This window comes from Podarcis filfolensis (assembly GCF_964270895.1).
Source record: "Podarcis filfolensis genome assembly, chromosome: 13".
Lineage (NCBI taxonomy): Eukaryota > Metazoa > Chordata > Lepidosauria > Squamata > Lacertidae > Podarcis > Podarcis filfolensis.
Window position 1 is genome coordinate 4,727,858 of NC_139615.1, and position 13,500 is coordinate 4,741,357.

General features: G+C 49.5%; 1 protein-coding gene across 6 annotated transcripts in view; it reads right to left on the bottom strand.

The window, feature by feature from the left end:
* Window positions 1-3,300: 3,300 nt before the first annotated feature.
* The window catches only part of KCNAB3 (potassium voltage-gated channel subfamily A regulatory beta subunit 3), a 53,767-nt gene continuing 43,567 nt past the window's right edge, over window positions 3,301-13,500 (bottom strand). For 3 of the 6 annotated variants that reach the window (XM_083581041.1, XM_083581037.1, XM_083581042.1), the window contains exons 9-14: window positions 13,321-13,356; window positions 11,016-11,101; window positions 9,848-9,968; window positions 8,650-8,744; window positions 7,481-7,601; window positions 4,354-6,252 (exon numbers count right to left, since the gene is read on the bottom strand). In XM_083581041.1, coding sequence (XP_083437167.1) covers window positions 5,861-6,252; window positions 7,481-7,601; window positions 8,650-8,744; window positions 9,848-9,968; window positions 11,016-11,101; window positions 13,321-13,356 — 851 coding nt within the window. In that variant the 3' untranslated portion in view covers window positions 4,354-5,860. The other 3 variants (XM_083581039.1, XM_083581040.1, XM_083581038.1) reach the window with 3 other exon arrangements.

Here is a 13,500-nt window from a genome sequence, read left to right on the forward strand (position 1 = left end):
GCGGCTAAATATTACTAGACTCACACACAGAGAAACACCTTGTACAACCTAGTCATATCTGGGGGCAGGAGCCCAGGAGTCCAGCTCCCGGGCAAAACTGACCTGAACCCCCCTTTTGCCATTTAAAAATATCTGCCTGTCGGTTTGGAAATCTCTTCTAAAAATTGAATATATTCAGTCCCCCCCACCTGCCAGCCCCACTTCAGATTTCCTACGCAGTTTATAAACAGATTCCTCGCCCTGAGCTTTTGTGGGGTACAAATTTGGGCTACAAACAGATAGAATCTTAAAAACCTTAAGAATTGTAGGGTTGGAAAGGGAACCCCAGGGTCATCCAGTCCGAGCCCCTAAAATGCAAGAACCACAGCTAAAGAGTCTCTGACTGTCAGCAATCCAACCTCTTGTTTAAAAACCTCCAGTGAAGGAGAACCCACCGATGTAAAGATTATACATTTATTTAATTACCGCATTTTTTCCTCTATAAAACTCACTTTTTCCCTCCTAAAAAGTAAGGGGAAATGCGTGTGTGTCTTATGGAGCGAATGCAGGCTGCGCAGCTATCCCAGAAGCCAGAACAGCAAGAGGGATTGCTGCTTTCACTGCGCAGCGATCCCTCTTGCTGTTCTGGCTTCTGAGATTCAGAATATTTTTTTCTTGCTTTCCTCCTCCAAAAACTAGGTGCGTCTTGTGGTCTGGTGTGTCTTATAGAGCGAAAAATACGGGTATATTAATGTTTCCTATTAATTTTTTAAATTTAACCCCCCCCCCCATGTTTTTAGCTGTTCTTATTTTATCTGTAAGCTGCCTCGAGTCCCTGTCGGAGTAAAAGGCAGGGTATAAACAAATATATAACAACGTATGTTCAAAGCCTCTAAAGATTGTAGTGTGACATAGTGGTTAAAGACTTGGACCTGGGAGACCAGGTTTCAAATTCCCACTCGGTCATGAAGATTATAGGGTGTTGATCTTGGGCTGCCTTCTCTCAGCCTAACCTCCATTGTTGTGGGGATTAAATGAGGAAGGGGAGGAGACCCACATAAACCACCTTGAGCTCCCTGAAGAAAAACAGGTATGACATAAATAATAGAATTGGAGAGTTGGGAGCACGAGGGTCATCTAGTCTAACCCCACGCAGTGCAGGAATCTTTCGCTCAACGTGGGACCCGAACCCGGGACCCTGAGATTAAGAGTCTCGCGCTCTACCAGCTGAGCTATCCCTCGTGGAAACAATGCAATAAATAAAGCTCAGGAATGATCTGAGGAACCGAGAGGGGTGTGCGTGGGTGCCATCTTAGAAATCCCAAGCAGCCTCGGTTCTGACCTGCAGACCCACCCCAACCCCCTGCAGAGACTCCTGGAAGCGACAGAAGTGCTACTCTAGAGTAAAACTCGAAGCAGACTCATTCTCGACAGAGAAAATATATGTATATATATATATATATACAGCATCGTATAATTTTGCAGCCAGTGCGAGGGGGACAGGTGCCACAGCGGCCCTGCCCTGGAAGCGCAGCAGATTCAAAGCAATGAGTTGTGCAAAAAAAAGGGTGCCACAGGGCTCCCCGGGAGCAAGGGGATTCGGGGGGGACTCGGTTGCTAGCCTTCCTCTCTCCCCACTGCCCCAAGGTGACCCTTTGACCCTGAGGACGCTTTTTTTCAATATATTATTGCTTTAAGAAGAGATGGCTCTTTCCCTAGAGGAGGGTGAATATGGAATTCTGTTTTAAAAAATGAAATGCAAAAAAAGAGAAAGAGAGATTAAGTCAGAACCAAAGTGATAAGGCAGCCTCCACCTCCGCAACAAAACGAGAAGGTTCGGTGGTGTCAGCCTCTGGGGAGGAAATTCATGGCAAAATGAAAAACCACAGAGGGAAACTGAGGGGGAAGGAGAGAGAAATGTCTTTTCTCTCTCTCTCTCTTCTCAGCCATCTGCTTCTGCTGCTCCCGAGGAGCAGGAAGGGAGCCAGTTTTGCTTTCCTGCCAAAAGTAACAGGGGGGAATTTGTAATGGCATTCTGTGAGGAGAATAGCTGCAAATTAGATGAAGGATTAGATGAAACCAAATAAAGACATTACAAATTACGCTTTGGGGCAGGAGGTGGGGGGAGATACATTTGAGGAACATCGGAGAAGCTGAGTGGAGCTTGTGGGCAAAATGGCTTTTGCTTGCCCAAAGGGCTGATCCGCCGGACAACCATGAATTTTGGGCCACTTAGCCCCCCCAAATGGAGGAACGTAATCCTGCCATGGAGATGACTGCTCTCCAGTCTCCACTCGGTGGGGAAGGGGAAACAGGTTCTGGCAACGATTTTGCACTGCATAAACCTTCTTCCCTTTCCCCACTCCCTCAGTGGGGGAAAAAAATAATCCATGACTAGGCCAAGTTAAGCACATGAACTGACGGACAAATTTGTCTTTCAAAAAGTCCTAGCCCCACTGTCCTCAAAATGTGGGATTTGTTTTATTTTCCCTGGGGGATAAACCTTAAATGTTTAGGAATGGAAAGACGGTGAAGGGAGGAGGTTGTGTTCGTTGCAGGAATTTATGTATAGGTTGGGGGGGGGTCGCCCCTCCAGCAGATATCATGCACATGGACGCCACTACCAAAATCAGCACAATCACTTTTGTGACTTTGGTGATTTGTCCCCACAAAACACTTCATCACGGTTTCTTCCTATCTATTCAAAGGGCCTTTGCTGCACAATACCAAATGTAAGAATTCACTGATAAATGTATCTATGTACTGCCTAACAGGGAGCTCAGCTCCTCAGCAGCCCCTCTGCCTGAGTGATAATCCCTGGCATCCTGATACCTGAGTGCCAGACAGGTAGCCATTCCAGAAATAACAAACCCAGATGAAGACAAAAGGGTGGGATTAACTTGGCTGGGAAGCAGGGAAATGTAAATATCTCTTTTGTTTCACTTGATGGGGTGTTTGGTGGAGGGCAAGGGGAACCATGGGGCAGGGTCCAGGATGCTCAGATTACTGCCACCAGACCTCCCCTTTCATGATGTAACCGCGATGTATGAGTGATGTAGTTTGGGGGGGTGTAACATGGGGATTAGGAGCTAATAAAAGTTGGGTTCTCTTTTGTTCGGGGCTTCCATCTTGTTCCACCTTGAGGCAGGTGGGAGTCCTGTCGCGACAGTCTTCAATAAAGACCAAGCCTACTGGCTGCTGTTTTGCTCTGGTATTCCTAGCTGGTGTCCTTGTTTTTTTGTCCAAGGGAGCCCTCAGATTTCTCCATTAACATGTTGGAGAGGCAAGATAATAATTTACGTGGGGTTTTTTTGGGGGGGTGGTGGTGAGGGTGAGTGGAAATAAAAGATGGGTAGGGGAAGAAAGCTGATATTTGTATCCGAAAAAGGACACTAGAAAGGTTAATTTTGAAGAAATGGAGTGAAGGGGTCTGTCCCTTCCCAATATCCCCACCAGAGACAGGGGCTATCTGAGCTATGTCCTCACTGGGGCCTTCACACAAGGCCGGCCTAAGACATTTTGGTGCCTGAGGCAGGAAATCCAAAATGGCGCCCCTCCTGCTCATGCGCAGCTCCCATTCCTTTAGCCGAGAGGACTTCCCACTGGGTCGTGCCCAAGATGGCTCCTCTGCGGTCCCTCAAAACATCATAAAACCCGCAAATGATGCTGGTGGGGTGCCCCCCAACGAAAGCACAAAATGCTGAGGAGAAAAGTAAAGTAAATGGAGTGATTCATAACGCTACACGGGACTTTGGTCGGCGGGGGTAAATATGCACTAAGGATGCTCAATTGTTATCATACACCAGCTGTGTGCTTGTTTTCCCCACTCCCCCCATTTTGCCTCGTTGCGCTGTGCCCGCCCCATGTTTAAAAACCAGGCGCACTGATATGGGAAAGAGAGAGGCAAAGCGGCCGGCAGTTCCGGCGCTAGCGGGAGGCGGTGCCTCTTACCCGCCGATCCCATAGCTGGGTTGCTCATGCCTTATTATTTGTACTGTAATCTAAGCAGGCGGCTGCGGGGGGCAGGCGCTAACCCGCCGGCGCCCTCCCACTTCGCCCGCCGTGGAAGTATACGGTTATTTGGTTCTCATGCGCAAAGCGGCTCCTCCTTGCCCACCCCCGCCAAGTTGAGAGGCGGCAGCTGGTGGGAGAGCATGTGGGGCAGGGAGGGGTAGGTAGGTGGGGCCAGGAGCCCCCCAGAGGAGGAGCAGGAGGCAATGCAGTCCTTTGGGACAACAGCGTGCAACGTCCCGGGCGCCAATGTGTCCCTACGCCCGGGACTCTTTTTTTGCATTGGGCTTGTTGCCCAGGAGCGCATCAATTTCCTGGACGACCTGGGGCGTCAGCTGAGTCAGAACCTGCGGGGAGAGAAAGAGAGGGGCGGCATGACTGAGGAGGAAGGGCTTCCGCCATAGTGGCAGTTAAAATACGTTGCAAACTTTGTATGAGAAATCGGGTTAGCAAAAACGGAACTCCACAGCACCATCTGGTGTCAGAGCGTTAGAATACATAGACAAGCCATATAAAGCGTTTTTTCTTTGCCAATGTAGCCGAGTCCCATGCCAGGTTGTTTAAAATTATCGCTGTGATTTTATTCCGCTAGCTACCTTGAAGTTCTTTTGAAAATGAGGAGGGATGTAAGCTTTCAAAATAAATAGGGAAATAGAGTGGGCCAGCAATTCAATAAGCTGGCTCATATGTCTGTCAAAGGCCAGGGGAAACCTGGATTTTAAAAAGAGCTGCAGGGTGTCCCAGTTTTCCTCTCTGTGCAACCCTCTCTAGTGCCCTGGCTTTTCTTTCCATCCCCCTTTTAATCACCACTTTTTTCTTTGAGAGTTGTAAAAAAAGTAAATAAATGTCCATTTCCCCTCATGATCACTTTTCTCTATTATATATAGTTGTTCCTGCTCCCCATCTACCTGTCGCCACGTTTCTTTTTTAAAATTTGAAATGGAAATTGTAAAGCCACCAAGCTGGTATGCATGATGTGGAGAAAATCTAGAAGTAATTATTTTCTTCCTCTTTCAATGCCACTTCAGTGCCATTTCCACTTTCAGTGGCTACTTTGTGGGTGGGATTCGATCATAAACCCGCAAATTTGGGCTGTGCAGTTAAAAACGCACCATTAAACTCACCCAAACAAGAAACCACAGGCTTTTTGCGGTAAGGAAACTGGCAAGAAAATATGCTGGGAAGTGTGTGGGACGGCAATCGCTCAATGAACAGCGGACATGGTATAACCACTGTGCTTAGATTGTTTTTAAGAGGAGAGGAGAGGAATTCGTGACGGAGAAGAGGTCTATCAATGGCTATTAGGCAGGATGGCTCTATGGATGCCTCCAAAAACCCAGGATGAGGTTTTATTTTATTACCCCCCCCTTCACCCTAAGATCTCAGAGCAGGTCACAATGATTTAAAATACAACCAGATAAGGGCTGAAGAACCTCAGGTCTTGGTGGGGTGTGTGAGAGAGAGATGTGGCCCTCCAGACTTCTCTATCTGGCCCCCTGGATTCTCCCCAGCCACACCTCTACCAGACCTGCTCTGCACTCGCTCTTTCTTTTTTTTGGGGTGTGTCCTTGAATTCTTGATAGTGCCTGCCTCATACTTCCCTAGATATAGGACAGAGACGCGTGTGTGAGTGTATGCAAAAACTATTATTATTATTATTATTATTATTTATTATTAATATTAAAATTTGTATACCACCCTGCATCCATAGATCTCAGGGTGTTCTGCAACATAAAAATACAATATAAAAAATGTAAGATGCATAAGAAAAACAAGAAAACTAATAAACCAATAACCCCCCCCTTCCACAACTCATTTAAAAGGGCACTGGATGCCAATCAGCCAAAGGCCTGGTTGCAGAGGAACATTTTCATCCGGCGCCTAAAGGTGTATAATGAAGGCGAGTGTACAGAGGCGAAATCTGCATCCATTGCTCTACCCTCTGCCTTTTGCTCCTGGTCCTGCCCACCACAGGGACAGGTGGCCCTCGGAAGCTTGCCCAGAAGGCAATGTGGCCCTTGGTCTGAAAAAGGTTCCCCCCTCCTGGCCTGGATGAATATTTGTTCATGTTCTCATGATGCTTCAGGAGCAGGACAAGATATAAATGCGCACAGACTGGGGAAGGTTTGGCATCCTTTATGCCAGACTTTGCACCCTTGTTTCTTCTCCTTACCTGGATGGACCCCAAGTTCTCAATGAGCTGTTCGGTGCTGGAGACCCCAAGAAGGACAGAGCTGACGCCTTCAGAGCGGAGGCACCAGGCTGAGGTTAAGAGGAGACAAGAGAAATCAAATAAGGAGAGCCGTCTAAAAACTTGCAACCCTGGAAGAAAACAAAAGGGCCGGGGAAGAGGCGGGCGGGGAGCAAAGAGCTGCTTGCCCACCCAACAACTTAACTGCAGAGGAATCTGGGTGGAGTTTGGGCACAATCCTGGCTGCTAAAACCTACCCAGGATAAACTTGAATTAGGCCCATCTTCATGCACACTGGTCCTGGCTAAGACAGAACCTCCTGGGATTGCTGAGTGTCAGGGCTCAGCTCTGCCCAGCCCTGGAACCAACCTCGGAAGGGCAGCAAGACCCTGAAGAGCTACAGGGTCCGGCCATCTCTGCCCCAGGACTAGAGGTCTCCTCACCAGCTGCCTGCCTGGCTCTCGGACCACCCTGATCTCCCCCAGGGCCACAGGAGTAGAAGAGGTGGCAAACTAGACACGAGATTCAGGGCCACTGCCAAAGTGCCTGACTTAACTGCACGTGTGGCTACTTGAGAGTAGCCTGGCTGAGAGCTAGGGAAGAAGGGCGTCTCCAGCGCCTGCATAAGCTCCCAGTTTCAGCTGCTGCATTGCGGATGCTCCACATTCAAGTCCTCTAAATTGGGGAACAGACAAAATATGAGGGCGACCTTCTCTACTCCCGTGGGCCATGGCTGAAGCACCAGGAAGCCAATTGTGCAGCAGGGTTCTACATTGCTCTTCGGCAAAGGCATCTTCTTTTCTCCCGTAACTTTTCAAGAGAGGTTATTCCAGGATGTCACACGCCTCTTGTAGCTGGAAACCACCTCCTGATTTCTAACCTACTTCTCTTAGCTGCTGAATCTGAAGAGCTCACATTGCCACCTTTGGCCTAAGTAGCACATCTCCTTTTAGCTCTATGGCTAACAAATGTAGCTGCCTTATGCTGAGGCATGCCACAGGGGTCCACCTAGCTTGGTGTTGTCCACACCAACTTCCTGCAACCTGGGGCTTTCCAGATGTTTCAGACTACAGCCCCCAGACTGTAGTACAAAACATCTGGAAGGCCTCAGGTTGGGGGAGGGTTGTCTGCAACGACAGTCGGTGGCTCTCCAAGTTTTCAGGAAAGGGAATCTCTCCCACCCCAGAGCTGCGTAACTTTCCCACCTCTGAGGCAGGATCTGGAATGCAACCTGCCCCAGATGGGCAGCTGGTTCTGAGGCCTGCCCTGACCAACACAGACGCTCCGCTCCTCCCTCACCAATGGCCAGCTGCGCCACTGTGCATCCCAGGCGCTCTGCGATCGGGTGGAGTTCCTTCACTTTGGCCTGCTGCTTCTTCCCATCTTCACTCTGCAATTTCTCCTTCAGCCAGTGGTACCCCTGGAGGGTGCGAGGAGCAAAGGAAACAGGCGCAGAGGCACAGAATCATAGAACTGTCGTCTCGGGAGGGACCTAAAGGGTCATCCAGTCCAACCCCCAGCAGGAATCATAGCTAACACACAGCATGGCGGTGAGCCACCGGCAGGCAAGGATGGAGGTTGTGAACCTGCAAAGCAGCCCTTAGGGATGTGCTGAGCAGCCAGCAAAGGATTTAGGACCCCTCCAGATTGATTTTTTTTGGGGGGCAGGTAATTTTGCAGCAGGTGTCACTGACATAAGAATAGTGCCTTAGGGGTGGGTTCATAATGGATCATTGAAGCATCATTGCACTTTATTAGTTGTCCTGCAATGTTTTCCCAATTAAAAAAAAGTAGGCCAACACCCCCATCCCCTGCCCTGAAACATTTGTGGTATAAGAAGCTACAGGATATCAGCAGTATTCCTGCTCCGAAACCTTTGTAGGCACGAACAGTCTTGGAAACAGGAGTTTGTGTAACCACCCTGATAGCATCATGAACCCAAACAATCATGAATGCACAATAAGGAGGAGGTCTGGAGGAGGCCCTTGTGTTTTGGTGAGGATAGTTTCAAGTATCACTGAGACGTCAGCAACAAATTGATTTATGTTTGGGATGAAGAAGGGAAGTGTTTGGTTTCTTGGAGCATTGCCAGTGTGCGTAATCTGAGCCCCAGGACTTCTGTATTCCCAGTGTTTGAAAGTAACAGTGAAGAGAGAGGACCAAGCAGGTCTTGTGGGCCCAGTAAACAACTACAGTTGTAGGGCAGTCAGGATCAAGGCTTGTGAGCTGTGAGTTCCGAACTGGTTGTCATTAACCTGATGTCCTCCAGACGTTGTTGGACTACAACTCCCATCAGAACCGGCAGAATGGTCAGCAGTCAGGGATGATGGGAGTTGTAGTCCAGCAGCATCTGGAGGTCTCCACAGGCCTGTCTCCCCTGATTTAAGGGCTGTGTGTGATGTTGACAGTGCGAGGTTCAGCTGAAGTTGGGAGGTGGAAGGCCTCAGCAAAAGCAAAGGAGACAGTACCTTCATGGCGGCACGGCAGTTTTCAGGCACCCGCTCCTCATATTTCCCTGTGATAAGTCCACAAGACAGCGGGGACCAGGTGATGGCTCCAACTCCTAGCAAGAAAACAAAGCAGGTCAGGTAAAGAGAAGGGGGAAACAAATTACACCCCCCACCTCTTCCTATCACTGTACACAGATTCACTGAAATAATAGCCACAGGTCATCTTAATCACAGCACTTCCCGGTTTACTTTTCATTGCAAAAGTCTTTTAACGCCATCCCATGCTGAGAAAAGTCAGCAGAGAAGTGCACATAGTTGAATAGGATCCAAACTGCAGCAGTCTGATTGGTCCTAGAACAATAGGATCCAAAAGGCAGCAGTCTGATTGGTCCTAGAACAATAGGATCCAAAAGGCAGCAGTCTGATTGGTCCTAGAACAATAGGATTCAGAATGCAGCAGTCTGATTGGTCCTAGAACAATGCAGCAGTATGATTGGTTGGCAGGAACCACCCAATCATGCTCCAGATAGAAGTGAATCCACAACCTGATTGGCTTACAGTAGAATTCCGGAATTAGCCAATCATGTGCAGCCCATTGTGTAAATAATGTATATAAAGCAGATACTTTGAGGGGACTTTGATTCATTCCTCCTCACCACTATGAGCTGAATAAAGAGCATGAAATCACTTTGCGACTCTGAGTATATTTCAACATATTAATCTTATCTGCTCCAAAGGTCACCCTCTGTAAACTTCCAATATGCCTCACGCAGAATTGTACCCTGAATCTGGGCTTATACTCCCAAGGGATCATCTTGCTTCTACCTGCTGCTCCTCCAGAAACACATTCCTCATATTCCATATCCAATCTGCAGATCCCTCTGTATCTTCTGGTTCCTGGTCACCCCAGCCTCTCCCAGCAATTTGCCTCCATTGGTCCCTATAATCCCTTCTCCTGTACACAGACCTCAAGGCCTCTCTGCCTAGCCCTCAGAATGCCCCCCAAACTGTGCTGGTTTGTGCCCAAAGTCATTTTATTGGGGAAGATAGGGAGCAAAACAAAGGGAAAATTTAGATTAGCCACTCAGCTCCATTTTCAACTCTGGCCCTGCCCACCACTGGGACACGTGGCCCTCGGAAGCTTGCCCAGAAGGGAATGTGGCCCCTGGGCTAAAAAGGGCTCCCCGGCCCAGCCCTCTCCCGCCTGCCTCCATACCAATCTTGTGGTAGAGCTCTGGCAGCTGCGTCTCCACCTTTTCCCGCTGGAACATGTGGTACTCTGCCTGTTCGCACACAGGTGGGATGAGGTTGAACTGCCGTGCCACGGAATACGCCTCCTGGTTTAGGGGAGGGAGGCAAAAATAATCAGTCTCACAGGGTGGACTTGCTTCTGGTGGCAGATTGAGAAGTGCAGGGTCCCTGTCGGGAGAGTCACAGCCAGCCCCCACCCCCGATTATGTAAAGGTAAAGGGATCCCTGACCATTAGGTCCAGTCGTGGCTGACTCTGGGGTTGCGGAGCTCATCTCGCTTTATTGGCCGAGGGAGCCGGCGTTCAGCTTCCGGGTCATGTGGCCAGCATGACTAAGCCGCTTTTGGCGAACCAGAGCAGCGCACGGAAACGGCGTTTACCTTCCCGCCGGAGCGGTACCTATTTATCTACTTGCACTTTGACATGCTTTCGAACTACTAGGTTGGCAGGAGCAGGGACCGAGCAACGGGAGCTCACCCCGTCGCGGGGATTCGAACCGCCGACCTTCTGATCGGCAAGTCCTAGGCTCTGTGGTTTAACCCACAGCGCCACCCGCGTCCCGTCCCCATGATTATACAACCACCTTATACGGTAAGTGATAATTAGGGATGCATTGCAAAGATCATTGCAGATCTTCACATAGATCTTCTGTTTTCTGTGCATGTACACAGGCAAATGTATCGAGCGCTCCAGTATCTTCTGCTGGAGCAACTTAAGTTGTGCCTGCCTTGAAGTCCCGTTGTACGTAACAGAAGTAGCACAGACTCCTCTTGGGACGGAGGCACCTTGTATTTTCAGTGTATTTCTAAAAGCTTAGCTTTGGATCATACAAAACAACTCAGTGATCTTCTTGCACACCTTCTCCAGAGTGGCCCCGGGAGCCCGTCCTCAGCGGCTGACCCGCCTCCTTTCACTCTGATTGGCTCCAATCAGCACAAAGGGCGAGTCGGCTCCTTCTCGGTGGCCAAAGAGCTCCCCTTTCATGCTGATTGGATGGCTCTCAGATGCTGGAGGCAGGCGACCTAGGAACGGGTCTCCCAAACCCTTCACAACGCTGGACCACAACGCCACTGCTTCTGAGAAAACATGCATCAGTTCGGTTTGCACCCGCCTCTCCGCCACGCCAGAATTTACCATGATTTCCATTGCACTCCAGCGAGAGGTGCCCCAGTACATGGCCATCCCCTGGTTGATCACGTAAGTCATGGCACGAACAATTTCTGAGGGTGAGAGAGGAGACGTGAGAGAAGAAATTGCCCCCAAGACCTTTTGCCTGTCACCTTTGGAAGGTGAGCCCAATGTAAACCAGGGCAGTTACTCTTTCCGCCTCCAGCGGGAACGGAATCCCAACCGGGAGGGAGAGAGAAAGGCGGGGAGCTGGATTTGAGCAGTTACTGCTCCAAAAAGCTGCACCACACCCATAAGATCGCTCAATCTTGCGCTCCCCCTGTTAATCACATTTTCACAATGAAATCAGTGAATTACAAGCTGCCTAGAATCCTTTTCTAGGGGGAAAAGATACCTGTGTTATTCATCTCTACTTCATTAAAAGCACAGAAACAAATTGGTTTGATCTACCGGTAAACGACTTAAAAAAAAAAAATCTTTCCAAAGCAAGTTCCCAAAATGCTATAGTGAAAATAATTTTGCCTTCCCTCTCCTCTCCCATATTGCAAAGCTTGTTCAATTGTGGGTTCATGTGATATTAGGAAGCACAAAGGCATCTTGAGTTCCTGCATTTATAGTAAACACACACATACATATATACACGGACACAAAACAGGATTGTCAACTTTAATCGCCTTTAATTGTTGCTTGATTTGCAGGTATTAAGCAGGCAAACTATTCACCTCTCCATTCACAAAAGCTCCGCTTACTGATTTTTGCAGCTATCAAGTAGCTGTTAAAGGCATAAGAACAGGCAGGTTGCTTTGTTCTGATCAGTTGGCAATGCGGCACACACAGAATTTTTCTACAGCAGAACACAAAAGCATGCGAGCACACAAGACACACATCTACTTTCGGGGCAGCACCCCAATCCTTGGGTCTACAGTCGGTGAGGTCTCTACAGAATGGAGACTGGGATATTCACGGAAGGTTCCCCCCTCTAACCCCAGGAACAAAAGGGTGCAATCTTATGCCCCCATACCTGAAAGCAAGCCCCAATGATCTCAGCGGGACTTACTTCTGGGTAGGCATATGGGTAAGGATTTACAAGGATCTGGGGCACAGGGCCGTTGCAGTGGGGAGGGCATTATGGGGTGCAAAGAGGAGTACTGGGCTTCAGGAAGGAGGCTGGGGCTGGCCATACCTCTCAAGAGCCTGGCTTGGAAATAAATCACTATACAATGAAATATATATGCAATGTCTGCAAGCCTTTCAGCTGGCTGGGTGGGCCTATCTCTCCTCTCTTCCCCCTGCACCCTGTTCTGGGGGTGCACCTGATTGCGCCCCCTGAGCCAATTGTGGGGGGCACATGAGGGGAGAGGGGCAAGCCCCATTTCACAAGCAGACGTCCTTGCATGCGTTTCCACTGATGAGACTCAATAGCTCGATCCTGCCCGGTATCCATTAGATCTTGTGCAAGGCTCTGATTTTCCCTATCTCTGAGATTTCTGGTGGCAGCCCCCAAGCTAAAGTCTCCCAGTATATCCGAAACAGACCTCAACGTGTTCCGCACACAGCCTCCTCCACGAGGTGAGGAACGTAAGTTCCTCTCTTACACCAGGTATTAAGTCTACCTTAGCCTAGGATTGCGCAGTGTGCTTGAGCTGAAGAATGAGACTGCAAGCTTCCTCGCTCTCGTTGAACCCTGAGCCTGCAACAGCAGGCGAAAATCCTGCAGAAAAAGCTCTTTCATGCTGGGAAAATCTCCTTCCTAAAGCCTCGCGCAGAGCAAAGACTCTTTGATGCATATGAGCTTTGAGTTCTTCTAAACCTGGGGTGGTGAACATCAGATCTGAAGACCAAATGCAGCCTCGCAGGGCTCTCTGTGGCCCCCGGGAGCCTTCCCAGGCTACGCCCCTCACTGATCCTACTTCGTATCACCCTCCTTGGATGTTTTTGCTTGCCTGGGGTGTTTAACTCAGAGTTTAACTCTTGTCTGTGTTGATGGCGGACAGACCCTACGGTGCCAAGCTGACCTTTCCATCCAACGCTCCACCCACTTTTGAATCTGTCCCCCTCCCATGTGGCCCTCAGATCACAGTCCGGGCGGGATCGTGGCCCTCAGCGTTCCCTGTTCCAAGGGGAACGCGACACCTTTTCACAAAACAGCTTCCTTTAGCCAGAATGACTTTTTGAAGCTAGAATAACCCTTCATCCTGTTCCTCGCTTGAGAGAGGTATGGAGCTCACAGGATCTGGGGTGGACGGGGCAGCAAATTGGGGTGGAGTTTTTTGGGTGGGGTGAGGTGGGAGATCGGGGCAGTCTGCAGTACCTTCCAGCAAGAGCAATCGGAAGTTCGGGTCGCATTCTGCAGGGGGGGAAGGAGAGAACCAATGAGATGCCGCTGGAATTGGGCACAGGGTGTCTGTCTGTGTGTGTGTGTGTGCCTGGCAGCAAGAGGGTCAGGATTTTTTTGGGGGGGGGGCGGATCTGCTGCGGGCTCTTTGCCTGC